This window comes from Chionomys nivalis, chromosome 21 (genome assembly GCF_950005125.1).
Source record: "Chionomys nivalis chromosome 21, mChiNiv1.1, whole genome shotgun sequence".
NCBI lineage: Eukaryota > Metazoa > Chordata > Mammalia > Rodentia > Cricetidae > Chionomys > Chionomys nivalis.
The window spans coordinates 41,627,111-41,653,104 of NC_080106.1; the positions used below are offsets into that span (position 1 = coordinate 41,627,111).

The 25,994-nt window shown below is 51.0% G+C and overlaps 1 protein-coding gene across 1 annotated transcript; it reads left to right on the forward strand.

Annotated features, from left to right (window-relative positions):
• On the forward strand, nt 1-25,513 carry Zswim4 (zinc finger SWIM-type containing 4). Its single transcript, XM_057754270.1, has 14 exons — nt 1-173; nt 1,839-2,040; nt 4,765-5,121; nt 6,637-6,785; nt 6,862-7,012; nt 8,099-8,266; nt 8,848-9,201; nt 11,185-11,322; nt 11,584-11,838; nt 12,189-12,324; nt 15,182-15,336; nt 18,092-18,255; nt 22,427-22,508; nt 23,687-25,513. Exons 1-14 carry the CDS (start codon nt 36-38, stop codon nt 24,544-24,546), a joined length of 3,309 nt encoding a protein of 1,102 aa, XP_057610253.1. The 5' UTR covers nt 1-35; the 3' UTR covers nt 24,547-25,513.
• Nucleotides 25,514-25,994: the final 481 nt, after the last annotated feature.

Here is a 25,994-nt window from a genome sequence, read left to right on the forward strand (position 1 = left end):
TTAAAGGGGCCGCGTCTCCCGGCCGGCTCGGCCGGATGGAGCCCCCGGCGGCCAAGCGCAGCCGGGGCTGCCCCGCGGGGGACGAGCCTGGGACCGGGGCCCGTCGCGGCCGCCCCGAGCCGCTGCTGGACCTCAGCGCCAAGCGGGTGGCCGAGAGTTGGGCCTTCGAGCAGGTGAGGCCCCGGCCTGCCCCAGGCCTCGCACCTCGCCCCCTCCCCAGCGGCCAGCCCCACCCCCCGCGCCCCGCGCCCCGCGCCTCTCCGCCCGCGGCCCACCCGGTCCCCATTCAGGCCGCTTCTCTCCTGAGAGGGACACCTGCCCAGAGACTCGCACTGCTCCATTCCTGCCTTCCGTGCCCCTGTTCCGCCCTCCAGGGAGACGACCCCAGTCTCTGCAGGGCCTACCCAAGACGCCCCTGTATTCCCGTGCTCCAGCCTCCAGACCCACCTGGCCTCCCCAGATACCCCGACTGTGGGACAAGAGGCAGGGTCACTGAGGGAAGGGCTCTGTGCCCCTCCTTCCGCCCCTCCTCCCCTTCCCTCCAGTCATTCGGGAGCCAAGATTGGGGTACCTGGGCCGTAACACCTGGAACCCCCTACTCTGTGACTTGTGGGTAGAACCCCGCAAACCCCCTCTCCCCTCTCCTAGTGTCCCCAAGGAGATGGGAGGGTACGGGCGTCAGTCTCAAACCGGCCACTTCTAGTCTGACTTTGAGGGTGTTCTGTGTTCGGAAACTCTTCCTGAGTTAGGACGGTGGGTTTCGGCTGACTGTGGATGGAACGGGCTGATTCACGACCCGGAAATCCCTCCTTAGTCATCTGCCAATTGTCAGCAGCCCAGTCACTGACTCCCCCTTCTCCTGGAAACCTGGGTAGGGCCTTGTGTGACATGCTCAGAATAACCCTAAAACCATCTTCAGGGCGCCCACAGATCTGCTGTGGCTCCGCCAGGTGCTGAGAGAACTCTGCTGAGCTTTGGGAACCCTTTGGGGAGCTGCTCTCACATTGAGAAAACTGGGGCACAGAGAGGTTGAGAAACTTGTCCAAGGGCGCCCAGTCGGTGACTAGCCAGCTCAGATTGGAACACAGCCTCAAGCAGCTGGTTCTGTTCCTTGTAGCCCACAGGAGACGTCAGGACAGCCCTTCCCTCCTAGGGGCTTTTCTCAGGGAAGAGGCAGGGGAAGAAACCCCAGGGTGGACCTGGTCTTGGAAGCTGGAGCTCCTTGGCTTAGAGATCCTGAAGAGATGAGTTTGCTTGGTCTACAGAGTGAGTTCCAGGGCAGCTCCAAAGCTACACAGAAAAACCCCGAAGCTGTGACATTGACCCTGTGCATCTTGTGTCCCTGTGAGGATAAGAAGCCATCTCTAAGGGTTGAACAGAGAGAATGCTAGGACTTGATGACCTTGATTATTCTTACACTGTATCTAACTTCTTGTCCCCTCAATACCCAAGCTATAGAAGGGCTTTAACCCCAGACCCCTGGGAAACTGGCTGTAAAAGCTTGTAGAATGCTAACTATGAGCCAGGCACTATTGTAAGTAAATACTATTGTATTGAAAGCTATTTTGTTGCTGGGAGTTTCACAGTGTTACCCAAGCTGGCCTTGAACTACTTGGCTCAAGTGCAGCCTCCTAAGTAGTTGGGATTTCAAGGTGCACTGCCTTTTCAAGGACTCACTGGTGTATATGTTTTATCTCCCCAGTCTCTGTAGCATGGTTGGTTTTCACATTCCTGTTTGACATGTGGGAAAACAGAGACTCAGAGAGGTCAGGGGGGCCTTGTAAACAGCATGGCCAGGGTTCCAGCCCAGGTTCCTGACCCACCAGCTCTTCCCACAGGTGGAGGAGCGCTTCTCCCGGGTGCCAGAGCCAGTTCAGAAGCGCATTGTGTTCTGGTCTTTTCCACGAAGTGAGCGGGAGATTTGTATGTACTCATCACTAGGCTACCAGCCCCCAGAAGGCGAGCAAGACACCCGGGTGCCATTCACCCGTGGGCTGCACCTGCTGCAGAGTGGGGCTGTGGATCGAGTGCTACAAGTGGGTGAGTGAGCATCTCTATCCTGGAGGAGGCAGAGGGGTCAGGGCGGGATGGAGGAGGGAGCTCCCAGTCTCCTGCTTCAAGGCCCAGATGTGCTTGGGTGAGACACTGTGGCATTCTTCGGGCACAGCACTGGGGAGGCAGAGGCTAGTGATGAAGAGGGCGGCCTAAGCTGCACAGTAAGAGCCTAGTTTAATGGGGGGGGGTACTAAATACCTACTATATACAGCTAGGTATATAGTAGATGTCAGAGATCTATCAGAACTTCGGGAGACTCGGAGAGGAAGGTGAACTAGAAAGTGGGGTAGAGAAGGAACAGGCATTGTCAGGAGGACCCAGGTAAGGAAGAGGACAGGTGGAGTTGGTCTTGGATCTCAGAGGGGCCTGCTAGAGGGATTGAGACATGATGACAGTTGTTGGAGGACTTGGGCTTCACACCGGCCTTGGAGACAGGATTATGCACTGGAGGGGAAAGGCGGACCACAGACAGCTGAGCTGAGGAATAGAAGAGGTGGAAAAAGAAAGAAGAAGCAGGGTCCCAGGAAGGGCCAGTTCCTGACCTTAGACAGAGCATCTGTGTTGCATGGCACAAATGATGCTAAGGCTAGACATGATGGTACATACTTGTGACCCCAGTGCTCAGAAGGCTGGGACCAGAAGGTCTCAAGATCATGACTACCCTGGACAAAACAGTGAAACTCTGCTTCAAAACCAAAGTGGTTCCAGTGCGATAGCACATGCCTAAGACAGAACTAGATAGATATCTATGATTTCCAGGCCAGCTAAGGCTTCATAGTGAGACCCTGTCTCAATGCTAAACAGGATGATCGTAGGCCTCAGTGGCTGGTCCCAGGGAGAAACCAGTCACACAAATTCGGTGTCAGAGAGTTTGAGGTTGGGCAGCTGTGTCCTGGGAGAGATTGTGATCAAAGGTTTGCAGCCACATGTGGAACAGTAGAATGACTATAGTTGACAAAAATTTATTGTGTATTTTATAAAGAACTAAAAGGAAGAAGTTGGAAGCTTCCAAACACAGAGAAATAATCACTGTTGAAGGAGCAGGAAAAGCCAGTTACTCTGATCTGAGCACCATGCATTGTATATCCTATTGAGTTACCACATCGTATATCATGAATGTGCACAACTATTATGTGCTGATGGAGAAAATGACAAGGCTAAGGCCAGGAGAGTGGACTCAGACCTCAGGCAGTGGGCCCAAGTGGTTCTGAAGCATACAGAAAGAAAATGAGCAGAGAAGGCTAGGTTTGGGGAAACAGGGAGGAAGATGAGGGAAAAGGCCTTAGACCTAGCATCAAGCTTAGAAGAGGAGGAGTAGTGATTGCACTAAAAAAATGAATAAGACTGTTCTTGGCAGCCAGGCGGTGGTGGCGCACGCCTTTAATCCCAGCACTTGGGAGGCAGAGGCAGGTGGATCTCTGTGAGTTCGAGACCAGCCTGGTCTACAAGAGTTAGTTCCAGGACAGGCTCCAAAACCACAGAGAAACCCTGTCTCGAAAAAAGCAAAAAAAAAAAAAAAAAAAGACTGTTCTTGGCTTCCCATGGTAGCAGGTCATGGCTCAGCCGTGGTGACTCTGCCTGGCAGCCTTGTACCCCTTTGCCTGGGCATAACCTAGCCACAGGCCCCATGGTTACCCCTGGTATGAGGAAGCCATGCCTTGCATGACGCAGGTTGCATCAGGCTGCCCAACCAGTCGGATGAGCCTGACAGACACTCAGGACTACCCAGAACTTGCTCCATCATCCCATTGCCCTCAAGTGCCACAGGCCTTTGGCACCTTCTCAGGAAGTTCAGAGCTTCTAAAGCTCAGTTGTAACCATAGCAACCAAGGGCTTTCAACCTAAAGCATTTCAAACATTGTGTCTACACTGATAATACTATTTAGTGATCATTAGAATAAGGACAAAGGAACAGGGGAGAGCACTTATTTGGTTAAATGCCTGCTGCTCAAGCAAGAGGACCTAAGTTCAGGTGCTCAGCATCTGTGTAAAAGCAAGGCACAGTGTTGCATGCCTGTACCCCAGCACTAAGACAGAGACAAGAGGATCTCCATGGCTAGCCTAGTCAAAGGGGCTAGAGCTTCATGTTCAAGGAGAACCTGTCTGGAAAATAAGGTGGAAACCCAGTGTAGTTGTACACGCCTTTAGTCTTAGCACTCAGGAGGCAAGCACATCTCTGTGAGTTTGAGGCCAGTCTGGACTATATAGCAGTTCTATAAGAAACAGAGCTACAGCCGGGCGGTGGTGGCTCACGCCTTTAATCCCAGCACTCGGGAGGCAGAGGCAGGTGGATCTCTGTGAGTTTGAGACCAGCCTGGTCTACAAGAGCTAGTTCCAGGACAGGCTCCAAAACCACAGAGAAACCCTGTCTCGAAAAACCAAAAAAAAAAAAAAAAAGAAACAGAGCTACATAGACAAACCTTGTCTCAAAAAAAAAAAAAAAAACCCTCAAAGATAAACAAGGCAAAGAACAATTGAGGCACCCCCTCCCCAAGAAAATAGAGATTTATTTGAGACTTAACTTTATGTCAAGTCATTCTAAATAACTCATTCATTTATTAGAACCGCACAAGATCGTCGTCGCTGCATCTGGACAGATGATGAAACTGAGGCATGGATGGGTTAGATGGTTTGCACTGGATTTTCTCAGCAGGGCTGTGCATCCAGGTCTTGGGGTGATCCGGTCTCCACAGTGTGTGTTTTTCTTAGGGTTCCACCTCAGTGGGAACATCCGAGAACTGGGGGTCCCAGGAGAGCCAGAGCACCTCTACCATGTCTCCATCAGCTTTGACCGCTGCAAGATCACATCTGTGAGCTGTGGCTGTGACAACCGAGACCTCTTCTACTGTGCGCATGTGGTGGCCTTGTCACTGTACCGCATCCGCCATGCACACCAGGTGGAGCTGCGGCTGCCCATCTCTGAGACCCTCTCTCAGATGAACCGTGATCAGCTTCAGAAGTTCGTCCAGTATCTCATCAGTGCACACCACACTGAGGTGCTACCCACTGCCCAGCGCCTTGCTGATGAGATCCTCCTTCTGGGCTCTGAGATCAACCTGGTTCATGGTGAGTGGAGAGAAGGAGGGGCCGTGATGCAGAGGCCGGCAGAGTGGGTACCATCCATGTCCTGCTTTGGGGGATGTCACACACCTAGAGAGAGGCACATCTGAAGGGGTCTGACCCTAGGGCACCTGAAATAGGGCATAGGCCAGTCATCTAAGGACTGGGAAGGCTGAGGTAGCTTGAAACACAGTGACACCCTGAAGTCAAGCAGTGTGCAAAGGCAGGAGGGTTCAATCCTTTTGTGAGGTGCCCCACAGAGGGTGGGGTATCTCAGAATTCCAGGGTAAAGGCTGAAAGGTGAGTATCATGGTGAGGTATGGATGGATCTAGGAGGTGTTGGGGAGAATCTGCTGCTGGTTTGCTTGGCTATAGTGGTGGGAAGATAGCGGGTAGATGAGTAGTGGGTGGGTGCTATAGTGGGTCATGGGGCCATGTGGGTTCCAGGAAGTTATGATTCATCACCAGGGGAACTGATGTCATGGAAGGACGTAGGGGATGAGCAGATGGGTAGCTGAGTGCAGTGGCAGGTGAGTGGGGCCACCTTTGGAGCTAGAGTGGGGCCCTGTCTTAAAAAACGAAAAGAAACAAGACAATAGTGGTGCACACCTTTAATCCCAACACTCAGGAGGCAGTGGCAGGTGGGCCTCTGTAAGTTCAATACCAGCCTGGTCTATAGAGCTAATTCTAGGACACGAGAAACCCTGTCTTGAAAACTCAAAAGAAGAAAAAAGGAAAGGAAGGAAGGAAGACAGGTGTATACACCAGGGACTGATGGGTAGGTGTTTGGGAGGAACCTGTGAGGTTGAGGGAAGCATATGCGTGAGCTGGAGTAGTTTGGTGGGTGGACAACGTGGCTGATGGACAGATGAATAATGTGGGTATTCTGAGTGGTCAGACTAGGCTGTGGACATGGAGGAACTGGTGTGGAGGGGAAGAGATGCATAGAAACTGGCTGTGTTCCAGGGGAGAGGGTGGAGGGGTGGCTGGCGGTTTGTGAAGAAGAGTAAATGAGTGGATACAAACAGTTTCTACAGATGAATGGACTGAGTACCTAAACGAATGGAGGGGCTTGTAGTGTTTGGTACAATAGGCGAATGGACAGATGGATGAACCAATGGGCAGATTTATTTTTGGTTTTTCGAGACAGGGTTTTACTGTGTAACAGCCCTGGCTGTCATGGAACTCCCTTTGTACATCAGGCTGGCCTCGAACTCACTGAGATCCATCTACCTCTGCCTCCCAAGTGCTGGTATTGAAGGCAGTCGCCACCACCGCCCGGCTAAGATCTATTCATGAACAGTTATATGGATGGATGGGATGATGGGCGAAGGGTGAATGAGTGAGTGTGAGTGAAGTGGAAAGTGGACTGGTGGTGAGTTAATAGGTGGATGGCCGGTGTGAGCAGGCAGAAGCCCTGGTGGGGTCGCTTCTGGAGGCACAGAGTATTGATTTTGGAGGAGTGGACAGAGGGAGGATTGACACCCTCTCTCCCACTCTACACTTGTTTGTTCACCCCAGGTGCTCCGGATCCCACGGCAGGTGCGGGCACAGAAGATGCCAACTGCTGGCATCTAGATGAGGAGCAGATCCAGGAGCAGGTGAAGCAGCTGCTGTCCAATGGTGGCCACTATGGGGCCAGCCAGCAGCTGCGCTCCATGTTCAGCAAGGTGCCAAGGCTGGGGGTGGACAGGGCAGAGGTCCTGTTGTGTGCTTCCCTTTCTTACCGCCTGCTGCTCTGCACAGGTGCGGGAGATGCTGCGGGCACGGGACTCTAATGGGGCACGCATGCTAATCCTCATGACTGAGCAGTTCCTGCAGGACCCTCGCCTGGCCCTGTGGCGGCAACAGGGTGCTGGCATGACAGACAAGTGCCGGCAGCTGTGGGATGAGCTGGGTAAGGCCTAGACCCTGGGGTGAAACCCACACCCCGGCTCCCACTCATATTAGCATCTGTATTCAAATCTTGCCTCCACTTAACACTACTAAGACCCCCAGCATGCTGGCCACCCTACTGGGTCCTGGAACTCCCAGAGAGAACAAGACACAAAATCTGGCTCTTGGCTCTTCTGGGAGTAGTATTACATGGTTAGAGCTGGAGATAAACTCAGTTGTAGCAGGCTTGTTGAGCACGTATGAGATCATGATTCCATCTTCAGCGAGTCTAGATAGATACATACATGGATGGGTTGGTAGATGGGAGAATGCATCCATGCATGGGTGTTTAAGTACTGTACAGTTTTGACCCTTGATGTCCTTGGAAGATTGGTCCCAAATCCTCTAAGACACAAACATCTGGAATGCTCAAGACCCTTATAAAACCACACAGTGTCTACAGCGTCTATGCATGTCCTTTCTGTACAGTTTTGTTTTGTTCTTGATAAAGGGTCTCAGTGTAACCCAGGCTGATCTCAAGCTCACAGTACTGCCAGGGATGACCCTGAGTTCTTGGTCTTTTCCTTCTCCACCTCCCAGGTGCTGGAGCTTTGTAGTCACCACTATAGCAGTGCCCTGTGTCAGATGATCAGAGGCATGTGGAAAGTGGGAAGAAGCAACACTAAAACTCACGAGGCACCAAACCGGGCTTGAGCCCTGACTTAAACGTGGTGTGACCCAGGGCGAGTGGAGTTTGCTTCCCATGTTTCAGTCTCTCTCTCTCTTTAAAAGTTACATTTATTTGTATTTGTGTGTATATGTGTGGGCATACCATGGTACACACATGGAGGTCAAAGGACAACTTTGTGGGCTTAGTTTCCTCCTTCCGTATGTGGGTCCGAGGGACTGAACTCAGATCATTATTCTTGGTTACAAGCACTTTTCCCCTCTCATTGGCCATATTTTATTTTATTTCCTTACCATAATGTGAGGAGACACTGAGTTGCAGCCCATGTTCAGGTGGGACGTGTGCCTAGGCTGCAGCAGTTGCTTCTTAGCCTGTGTTCATGATGTTGACCTAGATGCTGAGCCTCTCTCTGCTCTTCAGGGGCTTTGTGGGTCTGCGTCATTCTGAGCCCCCACTGCAAACCAGATGAGCGCTCAGGCTGGCTGCAGCTGCTTGGCACATGGGACAAGCTAGATGTGTGCCCACTGGAAGAGGGCAACTACTCCTTTGACATCCCCAGCCTACAGCCTGCTCTGACCTCCAGGACAGGTAAGAGAAGGGCCCTACCACCTGTTTCTGACAAAAATCATCACAACTCACTACAGCTCAACTTGTCACAGTTACCGTGTCCCAGGAGAGAGAGGGTAGGAGATATGGAAGGGGGCCCCACTGGTTATCCTTCCAGCCAAAGGGAGCAAGTGCTAAGGGCAAAAGTAATGATGTCTTTGAGGATGGTGACACAGCGCTTGCTGGACCTCCAGTTAGCAAAAGTGAGTCGACGGATAGGAAAAGACAGGAACCCTACAGCAGTGGGATGGGGAGGGAACAGTGACGAGGGTGTGGGCAAGACAAGTGAAGAGGGAGAAGAAAAACAAAAGAGCGATTAGAAAGAAGCAAAGAGACTGAGGAGAGACGGAACAAGAATGGCTAGCAGGGAGGAAAGAGATGTCCGTAACCTGTGTGCCAGTGCTGTGACAGATGCCAACCACCACTTTCCCTTTGAGGATTTGCTTCAAGAATTCATATTCATCACCTGCCTAGGGTAGAACCCTGAGTTGGCACCTGGTGGGAGAAGCTGGCTACAGTTTGTTCACCAGCACCACTATCACTACATTGGTACCCTCCTGTAGGCTCAGAGGATGAAGAGGAGGAGGTGACAGCCACCAGTCCCCGTCGTACAGTATTCAGCCGAGCACTGCAGGCTGGGGAGTTGCACTGGAATGACAGCCACCTGCAGAGGATCCTGGCCAGTGATTCCTGTGGCCCAAGTCTCACTGGCAATATGGGAGGTGACAAACCAACCTTTGACCCTCAGGGCCACCCCATCTGGCTGGGTGAACCCTTCCCTACTGCCTGTGCACGGGTGGATACTTTGCGTGCCCATGGTTATCCCCACAAGGCTCTGCGGCTAGCATGTGCCATAGTCAACACTCTGCGGCTGCAGCGGCGACACCAGCTTGAGAACTACAAGCAGCAAAAAAAAGGTGAGTAAGGGCACGGGCTCTAGAACCCAGGTGCCCAAGACACAGGCTAGCCCATGAGAGATGGCAAAGAAGGTCTGGGTACCACCCCAGCTCCCACTCTCTGTATCATAGACAGAAAGGATTTTATCATAAAAAGTGCTGGTTGAAACTGAAGCACTGTGTGGTGGGAGAATTCTATGTGTCAGGTGCTGTTACATGGTAGAAGTCTTGCCGGGCATTGGTGGCGCACGCCTTTAATCCCAGCGGGCAGAGGCAGGCGGATCTTTGTGAGTTCGAGGCCAGGTTGGTCTACAGAGTGAGTTCCAGGACAGCCAGGGCTACACAGAGAAACGCCATCTTGAAAAACAAAACAAGGGGCTGGAAAGATGGCTCAGCGGTTAAGAGCATTGCCTGCTCTTCCAAAGGTCCTGAGTTCAATTCCCAGCAACCACATGGTGGCTCACAACCATCTGTAATGAGGTCTGGTGCCCTCTTCTGGCCTTTAGGCATACACGCAGGAAGAATATTGTATACATAATAGATAAATATTTAAAAAAGAAAAAACAAAAACAAAACAGCCATGGTAGAAGCATCTTATTAATGCCTGAGACCTTGGGTCTCAGTCCCAGCAACAAAAGGAAAAGGACAGAAAAGAGTAAGAATTAGATCAAAGTGCTAATAGGTATGTGCAGCTCTTGAGCCAGTTCCCAAGAAGACACCACAACTGGCCCCCAGAACCTCATCTTGCACATTGCCTTGGCCACCACTATTCACACGCAGGGCAGCTGCCACAGAGTAATGGTAGCATTCCCACTGTTTATCCATTTTTCATGCAAGGGAGGCTGGGAAATGTAGACACTTCCAGACCCTGTAGTAGGCAGGTTTCCACAGCATGACCCTCACGAATATGGTCGTAGGGTGGAAAGAGAGAAGCCTGAAGAATAGACTAGTAGACTGTAGAATTTGCTCACTTTTAAACAAGGGCAACAAATTGAGTTTCAAACAAACATTTGAAATATAACAAAAGGGCTATGGTGTGGCTCATTGGTGGAGTGCCTACCTAGCATGTATTTTATACCTTAGCACTTTACAAGTTAGGTATGGTAGCCCATGCCTCTAACCCTAGCACTCAGGAAGGGGAAACAAGAGAGTCGGAACTTCAAGGTCAGAGGTCAAGGCCCACCTAGACCATCTGAGAACCTGTCTCAAATACAATAAAATAAAAAAGCAGGGCCAAGAATTGACTCAGTAGGTAGGGTGCTGGTTGATAGTGCTTCATGAAAATCTGAGGGTCTGAGTTTGTATACCCTTTACCCATATAAAAGCTGGGCGTGTCACTGTCTCCCAGGGCTGGGAGTTGAAGGCAGGCAGATCGTAGGGTCTTGCTGGCAGCCATTTTAGTTGAGAAGGTGGGCTCCAGGACTGAAGGTTCACCAAAGAGCTCCTGTTGCAAAAGATAGAGCAGGCTGGAAGAAGGCTCCCAACCCAGAACTTTATCCTCAGTACATCTATGGGGCATGCACACACATGTGCACATGCATATACCACATGCACACAAGCACCCTGAACAAAAGGAAAGATGCTGTATCTAAATCTGGGGACAGAAGGAAGCCACTGTCTGAATTCTTGGCAGTGATGCTGACAAGTGTGTAAGGGAGAAATGGGCTCTGTAATGGAGGTGTCAGAGCTAATCTCCAGATGACTTAGGGAACAGCACAGTTCCAAGATCAGGGGAGGTCAGTGGATAAGCGGCCTTACAGGGCATTCAGGTGTCTATCATAGAAGAATCTCATACTGCCCCTTGAGGGACCTCCAAGGTGTTTGAGCTTGGCTGCAGAGATGGGGAGGGGGTAAGGCTAGGAGAAGAGAGTACTGCTTTGCATGTTTCAGGAAGAGGGGGAAACTCACAGACTGGCAGATAGCACAGAGGGTTGGTGTGGGGTGGGAGAAAAAGCCTCCAGAGTTGAGTGGGTGGCTGCATAGAGCCCACCTCTTCCCATACAGAACTGCTCCAAAAAGGTGCTACTTGCCTCACAAGCACTGAAGGTTGGGTGGGCCACCCCCTGGATCCCATTGGCTGCCTCTGCAGGGCACTGCTGGAGGCCTGTCGACTGGAGGAGGAGCCTCACTCTCTTTACCCAGGTACCCACCCGAGGACCCCTGCAGGAGGAACAATACCCACTCTGTTGGCCAGATATTATCACATAGCAAGCTCAGCTTTGGCTGTGTGCCCTCCCAAGGCCAGGAGCCATTAGGCTTAGCTTTCTCAAAATGAGGCGGCCATGGCCGGAGCTGAGAGAGTTGGGACTCTCCCTAAACCTCTCTCCACGTCTGTCACCCAGCTTGGGGCTGAAGGGTGGGAGCATATCTAAACCTCAGCGACCTTGGATGCATCTCCCCTAGACTTGGCCACAGAGAAGCGGAAGCTGTCCTACCAGCACGTGCCAGTGCCAGGGAGCCCTGGAGAGTCCTACCTGGCTCTGGCACTGGAAGTGGCACTGCTGGGGCTAGGGCAGCAGCGGGCCCTTCCGGAGGGGTTGTATGCCCAGGACAAAGTGGTGCGCAATGAAGAGCAGCTGCTGGCCCTGCTGGAGGAGGTGGAGCTGGATGAGCGGCTGGTGCAAGTTCTGCGCAAGCAGGCTGGGCTGCTGTTGGAAGGTGAGTCCGGTCTCGGCCAACACTCATAGCCCTATAGGATTAGGTGTGAGGTCGTGCCTCATGGCCTTGGTCTGCTCCTCCACCTAAAGAATAAGCCTACTCTGCTGCTAACACCTGTCAACCCACCGCGTTGTAAAGCCCGCCCCATATTCTAGCCCCGCCCATGCTCTGACCCTATTGGTTCCTTGCTAAGTCCTCTCCCCTTATTGCTGCTGCTGGGGCTGGCGTGCTTCCTCATTCTGTAGCCTCATTCTTCACCATGCAGTGTTGCCTAGGGACCCCTCTTATGCTCCTCTAAATGTATCTGGAGCTCAGGGATAGTGGAGACTGAGGTCACCTTGTCCCTTTAGGAGGCCCTTTCAGTGGCTTCGGCGAAGTGATTTTCCGAGAGAGCGTACCCATGCACACCTGTGCCCGATACTTGTTCGCTGCGCTGCTGCCCCACGACCCAGATCTGGCCTTTCGCCTGGCACTCCGAGCCATGAGGTAAGGGCAGGAGGAGGGAGTGAGGAGCTATGAGCCCCATCTCCAAGCTGGGTCTCAGTCTGGTTAATGAGGTCCGCGGCCCATGCAGCAGAGTGTTTGTCTATTAAATGGAAATGTGTAGTATGGTGAACTTGAGAACGATGCACAGCTACAGACCACACGCGTGCTCAGAGTGCAGACCTTTTCTAGGAGGATTATGTCAGCCTATCTGAGGCTGGTTTCCTGCACTGGGGTCATGATGTAGCAGTACCCTGCTGGCCTGAGTATTCTAGGGGTGAAGTCAGTGCCCAGCATTGCACATATGACATGTATTTTTTCCTGCAGTTAGTATTTCTGTTCATGTTTAAAATATACATAGGTTAATGGCAACATTAAGTCATTCAACAAATGCTTGTGCCCTAACTGTATACCAAATAGTGGTTGTGATTGCAGTATCAGCAAAACAGTCAGTGCATTCTGCCTAGTGCAGATGGTGCTCCAGGAGATGGGAGACGAGAGCAGAAAGAGGGAGGACTTGGACAGAAAGCTGCAGTTTCATATGCAGGGTTTCAAGGGAACCTGGCAGAAAGATGCTCAAGGCAGTGGAAGGGAGCTTAGGAAGGGCTGTGTAGGAGGGGTGTTCCAGGCAGTGGCCTGGACTGCCCAGTGGAACCTCTGTTGACTGTTTGTGGGCACACTGGCTCCCAGAGCATCTGCAGGAGTGATGTCATCACTTTCTCTTCTGTGATACTCATGTAAAGGAAATATACCTTCTGAGCTCCCAGTGTGGAGGGAATGATACAGGGGTGTATACATACACATAGCTCCTTCCTGTCACAAACTGGTGGATTCCCAGGGCATCTAAACAATGTCTGGTCCTCTGATGGGGTTTGTCTTTGTTTTGAAGCAGAGTCATATAGCCTAGGCTGGCCTCAAACTCTCTAGTAGCCAAGGCTGGCCTTGAACTCTTGATCCTTCTCCATCCCCCTGGGATTATAGATGTGTACTACCACTCTTGGTTAAATATATTCTTTTGTCTGGTTGATTTTTTTTAAGATTTATTTATTTATTATGTGTATAACATTCCTTCCATGTGTGCCTGCAGGCCAGAAGAGGGCACCAGATCTCATTATATAGATGGCTATGAGCCACCATGTGGTTTCTGGGAATTGAACTCAGGACCTCTGGAAGAGCAGCCAGTGCCCTTAACCACTGAGCCATCTCTCCAGCCCTGTTTTTGTTTTTCAAGACAGGGTTTCTCTATGTAACCTTGACTATCCTGGAACTCACTTTGTAGACCAAGCTGTCTTTGAATTCATAGAGATCTATCTGCCTGCCTCTGCCTCTGCCTCTGCAGTGCTGGGACTAATGGTATACACCACCACACCCATCTTAAATGCATTTTCTTAGCAGCCAGGTGTGAATGATGACAGAGGTCTGTAATCCCAGCACATTGAGTCTGAATTGGGATCTCAAGTCCCATACCTGGTTGGGCTACATAACAAGACTGGATCTCAAAACCTAGGTAGTTGATACATGGTGAGAGAGAAAGAGAAGGGATGGTAGTGGGAAGTGTGTGGATAATTAGAGTTAGATCGATGATAAAGACACACATGTATTCTGTCACCAACTTTTCCCAACCCCCCACCAGAAGCTCCAACATAATTTCTGTTCGTCCCTTCTAGAATATCACCTGTTATTTGTTTTTATTTTTTTTTTCTTTCTTTCTCTTTCTCTGTCTTTGGGGGGTAGGGGGTAGGGGTTTTCTGTGAACTTGCTTTGTAGACCAGGCTGGCCTTGAACTCACAGAAATCTATGTGTCTCTGCCTCCTGAGTGCCAGGATTAAAGGCATGCACTACCACTACCTGGCTAAGACTTTTTTTAAGTACTTTCTTTTTTAAAAGTAATTTATTTATTTTTATTTTATGTATTGGTGTCTTGCCTTCATGTAGTCTGTGTGAAGGTGTTGGATCTCCTGAAACTGGAGTTACAGATAGTTGTAGGTGCTGGGAATTGAACCTGGATCCCCTGTAAGAGCAGCCAGTGCTCTCAACTGCTGAGCCATCTCTCCAGGCCCTGGCCTGAGACTTTGAACCTTCTTGGCCTTAGCCTCTGGAGTGCTGCCAGGGCATGTGTGGGTCACCATGGCTGGCCTGTTTATCTGCCTTAGCTTCCATTCGTGTCTGAAGTGGTGTGGTGTTCCTCCCTGCGCCTGACTTATTTCAGTGAATGTAATGCCATCCTGTTCCAGACTGCAAGTAGTGGTGTTGCATTCTTTTTTAGGACTGAATAGTGTTCCTTTGTTGGTAGGTGTTACATTTTCTGTAGCTGTTTATCATGTTCATGTGTGTTGACTATCACATGTGGCCACTGCGAATTGTGGTAGCATCTTGTCTCTTTGACATACTGTTTACTGTGGACATGTGCCCAGCAGTGAGATTGCTGGGTTATATGGTAGTTCTATTTTTAGTTTCCCCAGGAACTTCTGCTTTCTATGATGGTTATACTAATTCACATGGCAATTGTAGATAAGCTTCTGTTTTGTTTTTTTGTTTTTAGAGCGGAGGATCAAATGCAGGACCTGTGCTTACTAGGCAACTGTTCGAATACTGAGCTCAGACCCCAGCACTGCAACAAGTTCCTCTCTCCCCCCATCCTTGCCAGCATATATACATATATCTTCTCTGTATGATAGTGCCATTAAAATCCTAGCCATTTTTTGCTACAGTGCTGGGCGTGGAGCCCAGAGTCGTTAGCAGACTCTACCAACTGAGCAGTGATCCACCTCCTCCAGTGCCTCACTGAAGATTCTAAGCAGGGACAGATGAAAAAGTGGCAGCCCCAGCTCACCCTGTGCTTGCTTTTCTCCTGTCCCAGGCTGCCTGTACTCGAGACAACATTCCCTGCTGGAGAAGCTCACCCTAACCCACTGGACTCCATCATGAGCAACCGCTTCCCCCGTTGGTTCATCCTCGGCCACCTGGAGACCCGCCAGTGTGAACTGGCTTCCACCATGCTGACTGCTGCCAAGGGTGAGGACAGTGACAGCCGACCTTCTGGTGCCCTGGTGTTTCCCTGACCTCCTCTTGTTCTTGTTCCTCTTCCATTTCTTCCCCTCTCGTCCTCCATTTCTTTGTTGTTTTTGTTTTTAATTTTCTTTCTTTATTTTTAGATTTCACTTATTTTTTTTTTAAATATTTTATTTATTTATTATGTATACAATATTTTGTCTGTGTGTATGTCTGTAGGCTAGAAGAGGGCACCAGACCTCATTACAGATGGTTGTGAGCCACCATGTGGTTGCTGGGAATTGAACTCAGGACCTTTGGAAGAGCAGGCAATGCTCTTAACCACTGAGCCATCTCTCCAGCCCCTCACTTATTTTTTATATGTATGAATGCTTACCTGAATATATTTCTGGGCATCTGATCTCTTAGAACTGGATTATAGACAATTGTGAGCTGCCATGTGGGTGCTAGGCATAGCTAGGAATCAAACTCTGGTCCTCTGCAAGAGTAGTGCTCTTAACCTCTGCGCTGTCTCTCCAGCCCATTTTTGTTTTAAGATGTGGTCTCACGATGAATTCTGAGCTGGCCTGGCATGCTCTGTGTAGCTCACAGTGGCCTTGAATTATGACCTTCTACCCCTGGTCACAGTGGCCTTGAATCATGACCTTCTGCCCTGGTCTCATGTCCTACCATACTGTCTCTGTTTCTTTTACCAGACCACTTTTTCCACTACTGCTTGCACATTCTCTGTAAGGAACAAGAAGTGTCTTTGCTCAATGCTCGGAGGTGGTAGCCAACAAAATTAAGTCCTATTCTCTGTGAAGATGTATAATCAACTGGCCAGGCCCTGGAGCACAGTTGTAGAGATCCTCCTTAACATGTATGAAGTCCTGAGCCTTCCCAGCACCACAAACAAACAAATGAGCCAGGGAAATGATAGCTCATTTGGTAAAGCATTTATCACACAAGCATGAGGGAGCATCTAAGTTTAGTCCTCAGATCCTCAGATCCCATATAAAGATGGGCCTAAGGCTAGGTACACCTGCCTTTATTCCCTGCACTTGGGAGGTAAATGCAGAGGCAGGTGTGGTTCGGTGCTTTTGAAGCCATCATGGTCTACATAGTAAGTTCCAGGCTGGCCAGAGCTGCATAATAAGACCCTGTCTCTAAAATAAAAAGGCTAGGTGTGATGGCATACACTTGTCAATCCAGCACTGGGGAAGGGGAGACAGAGGATCCCCAGCATCTGCCATCTGGCCAGCCTTGATCTAATTGTGAGCTCCCTGCCAGTGAAAAACCCTGTTTTAGATGGGCAGTGGCAGTGCACACCTTAATCCCAGCACTCGGCAAAGGCAGAATCTCTGAATTCGAGGCCAGCCTAGTCTACAAGAACTAGTTCCAGGACAGGTTCCAAAACTACAGAGAAACCCTGTCTCAAAAAGAAAAGAAAAACCCTGTTTCAAAAAAAATGTTGGGGGGCCGGGCGGTGGTGGCGCACGCCTTTAATCCCAGCACTTTGGGAGGCAGAGGCAGGCGGATCTCTGTGAGTTCGAGACCAGCCTGGTCTACAAGAGCTAGTTCCAGGACAGGCTCCAAAGCCACAGAGAAACCCTGTCTCAAAAAACCAAAAGAAAAAAATATTGGGGGAAAAGGCGGGAGAGTTGTCTCAGTGGTTAAGAGCACTGTCTGCTCCTGCAGACCACCAGACTTCAATTCCCACCAGCTATGTATTGACTCACACTCTGTAACTCCAGTTCCAGGGCATCTAACACATTTTTCCGGCCTCTGCAGGCACCAGACAAACCACCCATACACGATAATAATAATAAATATTTTTAAAAAGGTGGACAGTGCCTGAGGAATGACACTCAAGCTTGAGATCTAGCCTCCACATAAATGCATATATGATATACGTGTGTTCACACTCACATGAACACACAAAACTGGCAGACAATAAACAGATCACCATACACAAAGAAGGTTCTGGTGTCACATAGGACACTAAAGCAGGCAGCCTTGTCTTTTTTCCTATGGTACCTGAGGTGGAATCCAGGCCTTGTACAAGCTAGGCCAGGCACTCTGCCACTGAACCACACTCCCACCTCAACCTGCTGGATGCTTAAACACAGATCCACATGAGACACAGGACCCCACCCTTCTGACCTCATCTCACCCAGATGCCCATCCCAACAGGGCTTCTCAGCACAGGAATTTGAAGGAGAAAGGGCCACAGTTTAATCCCCATTGTCTTGGGCAGAGGGCTGTAGCCAGAGCAGAAGCCCTAAGGCTGGGTTCCACCTGTGGTGTCTGAGGAACGAGAGAAGGACAGAGATTGGGAGTGAAGCTCAGTTGTAGAGCTCCTGCCTAGAATCCCCCAGTGATGGGCTGGGAGTGTGACTCAGTGGTGGGTGCTGACCTAGCCTGTGCAATGCCCTGGGTCCCATCCCCAACACTGCAGAGTTACACTAGTGCAAGCAGACTGGTGTGACCAGGGCAGAGTGATGGGTGTGTGGAATCGAGGACAGTGGTGAGGATTCTGGTAAAGGCAGCACTGGGCTATGGAGATAGCTCCTGAGTAGAGGACATGGTTAGTACACACCAGGTTCGTCCCTAGCCTTTCAAAACAGAGAAAATAGCATCTTGGAGCTGCCTCCTCACAGAAGCATTGCCCATTCCCTGCACACACGCGCGGTCCTGTGTGGAGGGTTGTTGTGACAGGTCATTCAGCTCCACTTATGCTGGGGTTCCAACTGGGGCCTCTATTACTCCTTCCACCCAGGAGACACCAAGTGGCTACATGCAGTCCTGGGCTCCGTCCAGCAAAACATCCACTCTCCAGCCCTGCTCTTCAAGTTGGCACAGGACGCCTGCAAGACAGCCACACCAGCCAGCGCGCCACCAGACACCATGCTGCTGGGCATCGCACTGGAGCTTGGGCTGCAGGTACTCCAGCTAACATCACCAGGAGATGGGTGGGGACCCTGCTCCTGGGTAAAGGCTGACACAGGAGTCACACCTCTGAGGGCGGAGTTATAGACCAAACTGGTTTTTTTTGGTTTTTCGAGACAGGGTTTCTCTGTAGTTTTGGTGCCCGTCCCAGAACTAGCTCTTGTAGACCAGGCTGACCTCGAACTCACAGAGATCCACCTGCCTCTGCCTCCCGAGTGCTGGGATTAAAGGCGTGCGCCACCACCGCCCGGCTATAGACCAAACTTGAGTGACGGATATCACTCTAGGTTTAAGGCTCATCTCCAGGACTGTGGTTAAAGATGGAGAGGGCCCACGTGGGCAGGGCAGGGCGGGGTCTCTAGGCCAGGGGGTGGGCCCAAGAGGGGACAGAAGAGGACCAGAGAGTGCTGCTAGAATGCTTGCCTAATGTGCAGGAAGCCCTGGGTTTCAGCCTCAGCACCACATAAGGCAGGTGTGTTGGTGCATACCTGTAATTCAGGAGATATAGACAGGATCAGAAGTTCAGGGTCAACCCTGGCTATGTAGAGAGTTGGAGGCCTGGAGGTATTATTTGAGATCCTGTCTCAAACCCATAAAAATCAAAACATGAGCACAGACCAGGTGCTAGGGTGTGACTCCACAGGGCTATAGTGGGTTTTACTATGTCCTGTATTCCATCCCCAGTATAAAAAAGTTTTAATCAGAAAAGAAAGAAATACATCCTGAGGTTGCCTCTTGGTGCTTTTGGTTAAAATAAAAACAATGAGGGGCGGGAGAGATGGCTCAGCGGTTAAGAGCATTGCCTGCTCTTCCAAAGGTCCTGAGTTCAATTCCCAGCAACCACATGGTGGCTCACAACCATCTGTAATGAGGTCTGGTGCCCTCTTCTGGCCTGCAGGCATACACACAGACAGAATATTGTATAATTAATTAATTAATTAATTAAGAAACCATGGGCCGGGCAGTGGTGGTGCATGCCTTTAATCCCAGCATCCAGGGAGGCAGAGGCAGGTGGATTTCTGAGTTCAAGGCCAGCCTGGTCTACAGAGTGAATGCCAGGACAGCCAAAGATACACAGAGAAAGTATCGAGAGAGAGAGAGAGAGAGAGAGAGAGAGAGAGAGAGAGAGAGAGAGAGAGAGAGACCGACCATGAGGCTAGAGAGACGTGTCAACAGTTAAACTGATTACTCTTCCAAAAGACCCATGTCCACTTCCCAAAACATGCATGGCTGTTTATAACAGCCTATAACTCCAGAATCAGAGATCTGATGCCCTTTTCTGGCCTCTGCTATCACTACACAGACATGGACAGACATGGACAGAACACCAATACACACTAAATAAATAAAACGAAGACCAGGAACAGGGCAGAGTCAGCCAATAAGGAACACCCTTGGGAGTGAGAGATGTATACAGAGTAATGCTAGTTGGGGGTTTGCAGCTTCAAAGAGGGACTTTCCTGGGGTTGAGCTCTGTCAGCCAGGCCTCTAGCTGAATATCACTGTCCTGCCATGGCAAGGACCAGGCCAGCCTGCGTGCAGCCCATGGGTGAGTAACCAGTAGAGGACACGGATATCTAGGCCTTAGGGTACCTAGAAACTGAAGGACTAGACAGGTATGAGCCTGGTTGCAGGGATGGAGAATGTGAAAATAGCTTCGTGTGGTGACACACACCTTCCATCCTAGATAGAACAGGAGGATCCGAGTTTGCAGACAGTCGGATCACAGACCCAACCTCAAAAACAATCAGACAAACCAAAGAACCTAAGAGTGGTTCTCAAGGTGGCTCAGTCAATAAAGTGTTTGGAAAATTAGGTCCCCAGAACCAAGAAAAAAAAAATTTTAAAAAGCTATAATCAGCTGGATATAGTAAGGCACACCTTTGATCCCAGCACGTGGGAGGCAGAGGCAGGCAGATCTCTGAGTTCAAGGCCAGCCTGGTCTACAGAGTGAGTGCCAGGACAGCCAGGGCTCTTATACAGAGAAACCCTGTATAGAAGAAAAGAAGGAGGGAGGAAGGGAGGGAGGGAGGGAGGGAGGGAGGGAGGGAGGGAGGGAGGGAGGGAGGGAAGGAAGGAAGGAAGGAAGGAAGGAAGGAAGGAAGGAAGGAAGGAAGGAAGGAAGGAAGACCCTGTAATCCTACACTGGGGAGGTAGGGACAAGCAGATCCACCAGTGCAGCCTAATAGGTGAGGCCAAGGTGGTGCTGGAGAGCCAGCTCGCCGGTTAAGAACTTCTTTTCCACTGTGTGGTGGTGGCGCACGCCTTTAATCCCAGCACTCGGGAGGCAGAGGCAGGCAGATCTCTATGAGTTCAAGAGCTAGCCTGGTCTACAAGAGCTAGTTCCAGGACAGGCTCTAAAACTACAGGGAAACCCTGTCTCCAAACAAACAAACAAAAAAAGAACTTCTCTTCCAAAGGACCCAAGTTCAGTTCCTATCACCTATGTCTAGCAGACACTACTACCTGTAACTCCAGTTCTAAGGGACCAACTCCTCCAGCCTCTAAGGGGCCTGCACTAACATGCACATACACATAATTAAGAACAACTCGGGGGAGTTTTAAGACAGAGATTCTTTTATAGTCCTGGCTGTCCTGGAACTCACTCTGTAGACAAGGCTGACCTCAAACTCAGATCCACCTGCCTCCCCCTCCCATATGCTGGGATTAAAGGCGTGTGTCACCACCACTTAGCCAAAACCAAGAAATGTTAAAGACACTAACGAAGTGGACAGCTCCTGGGCGGCAGCACCCAGGTTGCTTGCGACCTCCATGTGCGTGCACTCTGTGAACGCGAGGCCTGCACACACACAACCTAGGACAGCTTACACTGTAGGCCTTGTCCTTCCCGACCCTGATAGCTCTAGAGATTGATGAGGGGAAGACAGCACTGTGGAAGCTTACAGAGGCTGATCCAGAGCTGGGGCCTCAGCAGGCAGATGGGTAAGAGGTTTCTTTAAGGTGGGACCCATAGAGGGCAGGTGCTTTGGGGCTGCAGGGAAAACGTCTTCTGACTTAAGGTATGGAACTTTCTAGAAAGAGGGGCTGGTTAGCTCCTTATAAGTAGGATTTTGAGTGGGGCCGTAAGGTCACAGCAGTGGTAGTCAGTATTACTGTAAAGAGCCCCAGCCACGTCGTCTTGGTTTATTTTCCCAGCACCACCATGCGGTGGATCCTTCTTAAAGATTTATTCTTAGGTGCGTATGTGTGCTTGTGTGTTAGTATGCACGTTACATGCAGGCAGAAAAGAGCGCATGCCTTGGAGCTGGAGTTGGGACATGGGTGCTAGGACCTGAACTCGAAGCAAGCATTTGAACCAGTGAGCCATCTCTCCGGCCCCTGATCTTTGTTTTACATGGATACTGGGGATCAAACTCAGGTTCTCATGCTGACATGGCAAGTACTAACTGTAACTGAGCCGTCTTCCCAGGTCTTTTCCCCCTGTTTGGTTTTTCAAGACAGAGTTTCTCTGTGTAGCCCTGGCTGTCCTGGAACTTGCCCTGTAGACCAGGCTGGTCTTGAACCCCAAACTGCCTGCCTCTGTTTCCTGAGTGTTAGGACTAAAGTGTGCTATCATGCCAGGTTCATTTTTAAAGAAAGATTTTATTTTTAATTATGTGTGAGTTATGTGTGCATACATGTGCACAGAGAGTGTGCTGTATGTGGGTATGTGCATATATGTGATGGTGCCCTCAGAGGCATCAGATCCCCTGGAGCTGGGGGTAAAAGTGGTTGTAAGCCATCTGCTATGGGTTCTGGAAACCAAACTCCCGCCCTTTGCAAGAGCAGCAAGTGTTCTTTACCACTGAGCACCTCTCCCAGCCCCTCCTTGTCTATATTTTTATCTCATTTTATGTTCATTGGTGTTTTGCCTGCATGTATATCTGTGTGAGGAAGCCAGATCCCCTAGAACTGGAGTTACAGACAGTTGTGAACCACCACCATGTGGTTGCTGGAAGGGTTCCAGGTCCTCTGGAAGAATAGTCAGTGCTCTTAACCACCGGGCGATCTCTGCTTTATCCCTCTTCTATAGAGCCAGAAACTGAGGCCAGAGAGATGAGGGCTCTCACCCAGGTCTGCTGCAGTAGCTCTGCCTCCAGCCTCCTTGGCCTAAGCCATCCGACACAGCAGGGCTCTGAGGACCCACCTTCCTCTTTCCCTGCAGGTGATGCGGATGACACTTAATACAATGACTTGGCGGCGCAGAGAGATGGTGCGCTGGCTAGTTAGCTGTGCCACGGAGATTGGTGAGTACCTGGAGGGGCCACTGAGGAACCAGACAGGCCCCAGAAAAACTGGCCCTGACTGGAGCACTGTGCAGCCCTTTAACCCAAGCACTCAGGAGTAGAAGCAGGCTATGAATTTGAGGCTAGCCTGGGCTACATAGGGTGTTTGAGGCCAGCTAAGGCTTCATTGTAAAACTCTGCCTCAAAGCAAATAAAACAAAACAAAAAGGCAGGTCCTTCCCCATTGCCAGCTCTAGGCCAGCCTGGGAGGGAGCATCACATGGGATAATGGAGGTACACAGTCTGGTGGTTGGCCAGACTGAAGTGGTTAGGAGTGGGGAGGAAGCTCCAGATGCTAGCCACCTCCATGGTTTTGGGAAATTTTTCTCTGCAGACATAGTGGTTCACCTGGAGCACTGAGGAGGTTGAATCAGGAGTCCCCATATTGTAGACAGCCTGGGCTCATAATGCGACCTCATCTCAAGACTCCATGGGTTAGAAGTGTGGCTCAGCAACAGGGTGATCACATGGCAGGGGCAAGGTTCTTGGCTGCAGCTCCATGGCACCAGCAGAAAAGGGTTGCAGCTTATTTGATAGAGTGCAGGCCTTGCATGCACTAGGCCCTGTGTTCTCCGGACATGGCGGTGCATGTCTAATCCCAGCATGTGGGAGGTAGAGGCAGGAGGACCAGAAGTTGATCCTTAGCTACATAACAAGTTTGAGGTAAGCCTGGACTATAAGACCTTGTTTGTTTTTAATTAATTAATTAATTTTATGTGTATGAGTGTTTTGCCTGTGTGTATATCTGTGTGCCACATGTGTATCTGCTATCTTTGAAGGCCAGAGTATTCCTTAGAGTCACCAATGGTGGTGAGCTATCATGTGGGTGCTAGGATCAAATCCAGGTTCTGGAAGGGCAGCCAGTGCTCTTCAGTACTGAGCATCCCTCCAGTCCCATGAGAACAGTTAGATGTGATGGCCCATACCTGTTATCCCAGCGCTTAGGAGGCACTGGCAGGTAGATCTCTGGGTTTAAGGCCAATTGGGGTTGCATAGTGAGACCCCCCCCACACACACAAAGTTTTAGCATGGGGAAGCTGGGAAGATTTAGAGCTGGTGGTTGCAGGGTGGGAAAGGAAATGGCAGTTTTACACACAGACACACACACATCCTGCGCCATTCCCTCTCCCCACGCCCAGGCCCACCAGCGCTGATGAGCATCATGAAGAACTGGTACTCCTTGTTCACCCCAGTGGAGGCAGTCACTATTGTGGCAGTGACAGGCACCACGCATGCCACTTTGTTGCGACTGCAGCTAGACACAGCCGGGCGAGAGGAGCTCTGGGCATGTGCCCGCACCTTGGCATTGCAGTGCGCCATGAAGGACCCCCAGAACTGCGCCTTGCCAGCCCTGACGCTGTGTGAAAAGAACCATGCAGCCTTCGAGGCCGCCTACCAGATTGTACTGGACGCTGCAGCCGGTGGCCTCGGCCACGCCCATCTGTTCACGGTGGCACGATACATGGAGCATCGAGGCCTACCTTTGCGGGCCTACAAGCTGGCCACACTAGCCTTGGCACAACTCAGCATTGCCTTCAATCAAGACAGCCACCCCGCGGTCAATGATGTGCTGTGGGCCTGCTCGCTCAGCCACTCGTTGGGGCGGCACGAGTTGTCAGCCATTGTCCCTCTCATCATCCGCAGCATCCACTGCGCACCTATGCTCTCAGACATCCTACGCCGCTGGACACTCTCAGCACCCGGCCTGGGCCCACTGGGGGCCCGCAGGGCTACCAAGCCACTAGGGACTGACAGGGCACCACTCTGCCAGCTCCTGGATGCTGCAGTAGCTGCCTACATCACCACCAGCCACTCACGCCTCACCCACATCAGCCCACGTCACTATGGTGACTTCATTGAGTTTCTGGGCAAAGCCCGAGAGACCTTCCTTCTGGCTCCAGACGGGCACCTCCAGTTCGCGCAGTTCTTAGAGAGCCTTAAGCAGACCTACAAGGGGAAGAAGAAGCTAATGCTGTTGGTTCGGGAGCGGTTTGGCTGAGGGACTGCAGCTAGCATGGGTATCCCCTGGCCTGCCTTCCTGAAGCAGGAGGCCCATGGCTACTTCAGGATCAAGTGTTGGGATGTGGGAGGCAGGTGGTGACACCATTCCAAGTGTGTGCCTAGGAGTGTGTAGACCAATGGGAGATCTGAGGGTCTGAAGCCATACTGCTAACTAGAGGCCTGCAGGGGTGTGCCTGGGCACCCCACAGTCAAGAGGCAAGCTCTGGCTCTCCCAAACTCATAGGGTTAGCCAGGGCTACCAGGAGAAGGGCTAGAGGCAGAACTTTCCAGAAATTAGTTCTTAAATTCAGTATAGCAGATCCTCCAGAGCCCACCCAGGTGCCTGGGGACGTCACATCAGGTATTAAATCCCGTGTTTCATCCCCTCTCCTACAGCTCAGGGGTCCTGCCCACTGCCCTGCGCTTCCAGCCCAAGCTGCCAGCACAAGTCAATGCCTCACCCCCACTGAAGGAATCAAGAGGCTTTGGGCCTCTGCCACATACCTCACCCCCAAACACCCTGTCCAGCCAGGACCTGTCTTGTCTTGGGCACCAAGGTCACAGGGTAGGCTGGGGACAGCTCTCTGCTGCCCGGACCCCACCACTAGTAACTGGATACACAACTCAGGAACCAGGCTGCCCTCCAACCTGTGTAGGAGGCATAGACAGACAGACAGGGATCCCACCCTGTCTTCCTTTCGCTCTACATGGCCGTCTCTGTTTCCCCACTTCCTTTAGTTTAGCCATTTCTGCATCTCTCTCCCTCTTGAGTCCCGGCTGCTGATAGGAGCATCCCTTTACCCCAGGCGTTGGCCTAAGGAGGGGATCACCTCCACCCCAAATGAACCAGTCTTCTTTCTTGTATATTAAGAAAAAAGTTGGCATCATTTTGTAACTTTTTTTCCTATTTATTGAATCCTGTACTGTACTGTATTCCTTTCCTTTTTTAAAAAAAAAAAAATTGAGCACAACTTCTTTTTAACTTTGAGATTGAGTTACTTTGCCCCACACATGCCCAGGGCTGTTCCATTAACAACAACAAAAAAATTCCATTGTGGCTTTTGGGCACAGCTTCAAGAGTGGGACAGGAGGGCTGCTGGCTTTCTCCAGTAGCATGTGTTGACACAAAGAGCAATCTCTCCTGGCAGCAAGTCACAACCTCTGAGTCAGACGCTTACAATGCCTCTAGCAAAGTGCTGGCGGCCCGGACACCGCAAGAAATGACCACCAGGGGGCGCCTGGCTCCAGATAACGAGCTCGGGAGGTCGCGTCAGGTACGGAGTGCTGCTGGGGACGCCTGGAGCTGACGGGCGGGCGACTCCTGGGCCCGCAGCGGGGTGCCCATTGCGCGCCTGGGCTGTGAATGAGCCTCCCAGGTCTCAGATGGAGTCATCCCGGGGACGTTGTCTTGGGTTTTCTTCTCATTCTTAGGTCTTTGTATTCTTT

What these genes read in the sequence shown, in the direction of transcription:
- Zswim4 (XM_057754270.1), top strand. Translation starts at nt 36, where the DNA reads ATGGAGCCCCCGGCGGCCAAGCGCAGCCGGGGCTGCCCCGCGGGGGAC. An exon ending in CTACAAGCAGCAAAAAAAAG is followed by an intron (nt 9,202 to 11,184) that starts GTGAGTAAGGGC and finishes CTTCCCATACAG; the next exon opens with AACTGCTCCAAAAAGGTGCT. An exon ending in GGCTGGGCTGCTGTTGGAAG is followed by an intron (nt 11,839 to 12,188) that starts GTGAGTCCGGTC and finishes TTGTCCCTTTAG; the next exon opens with GAGGCCCTTTCAGTGGCTTC.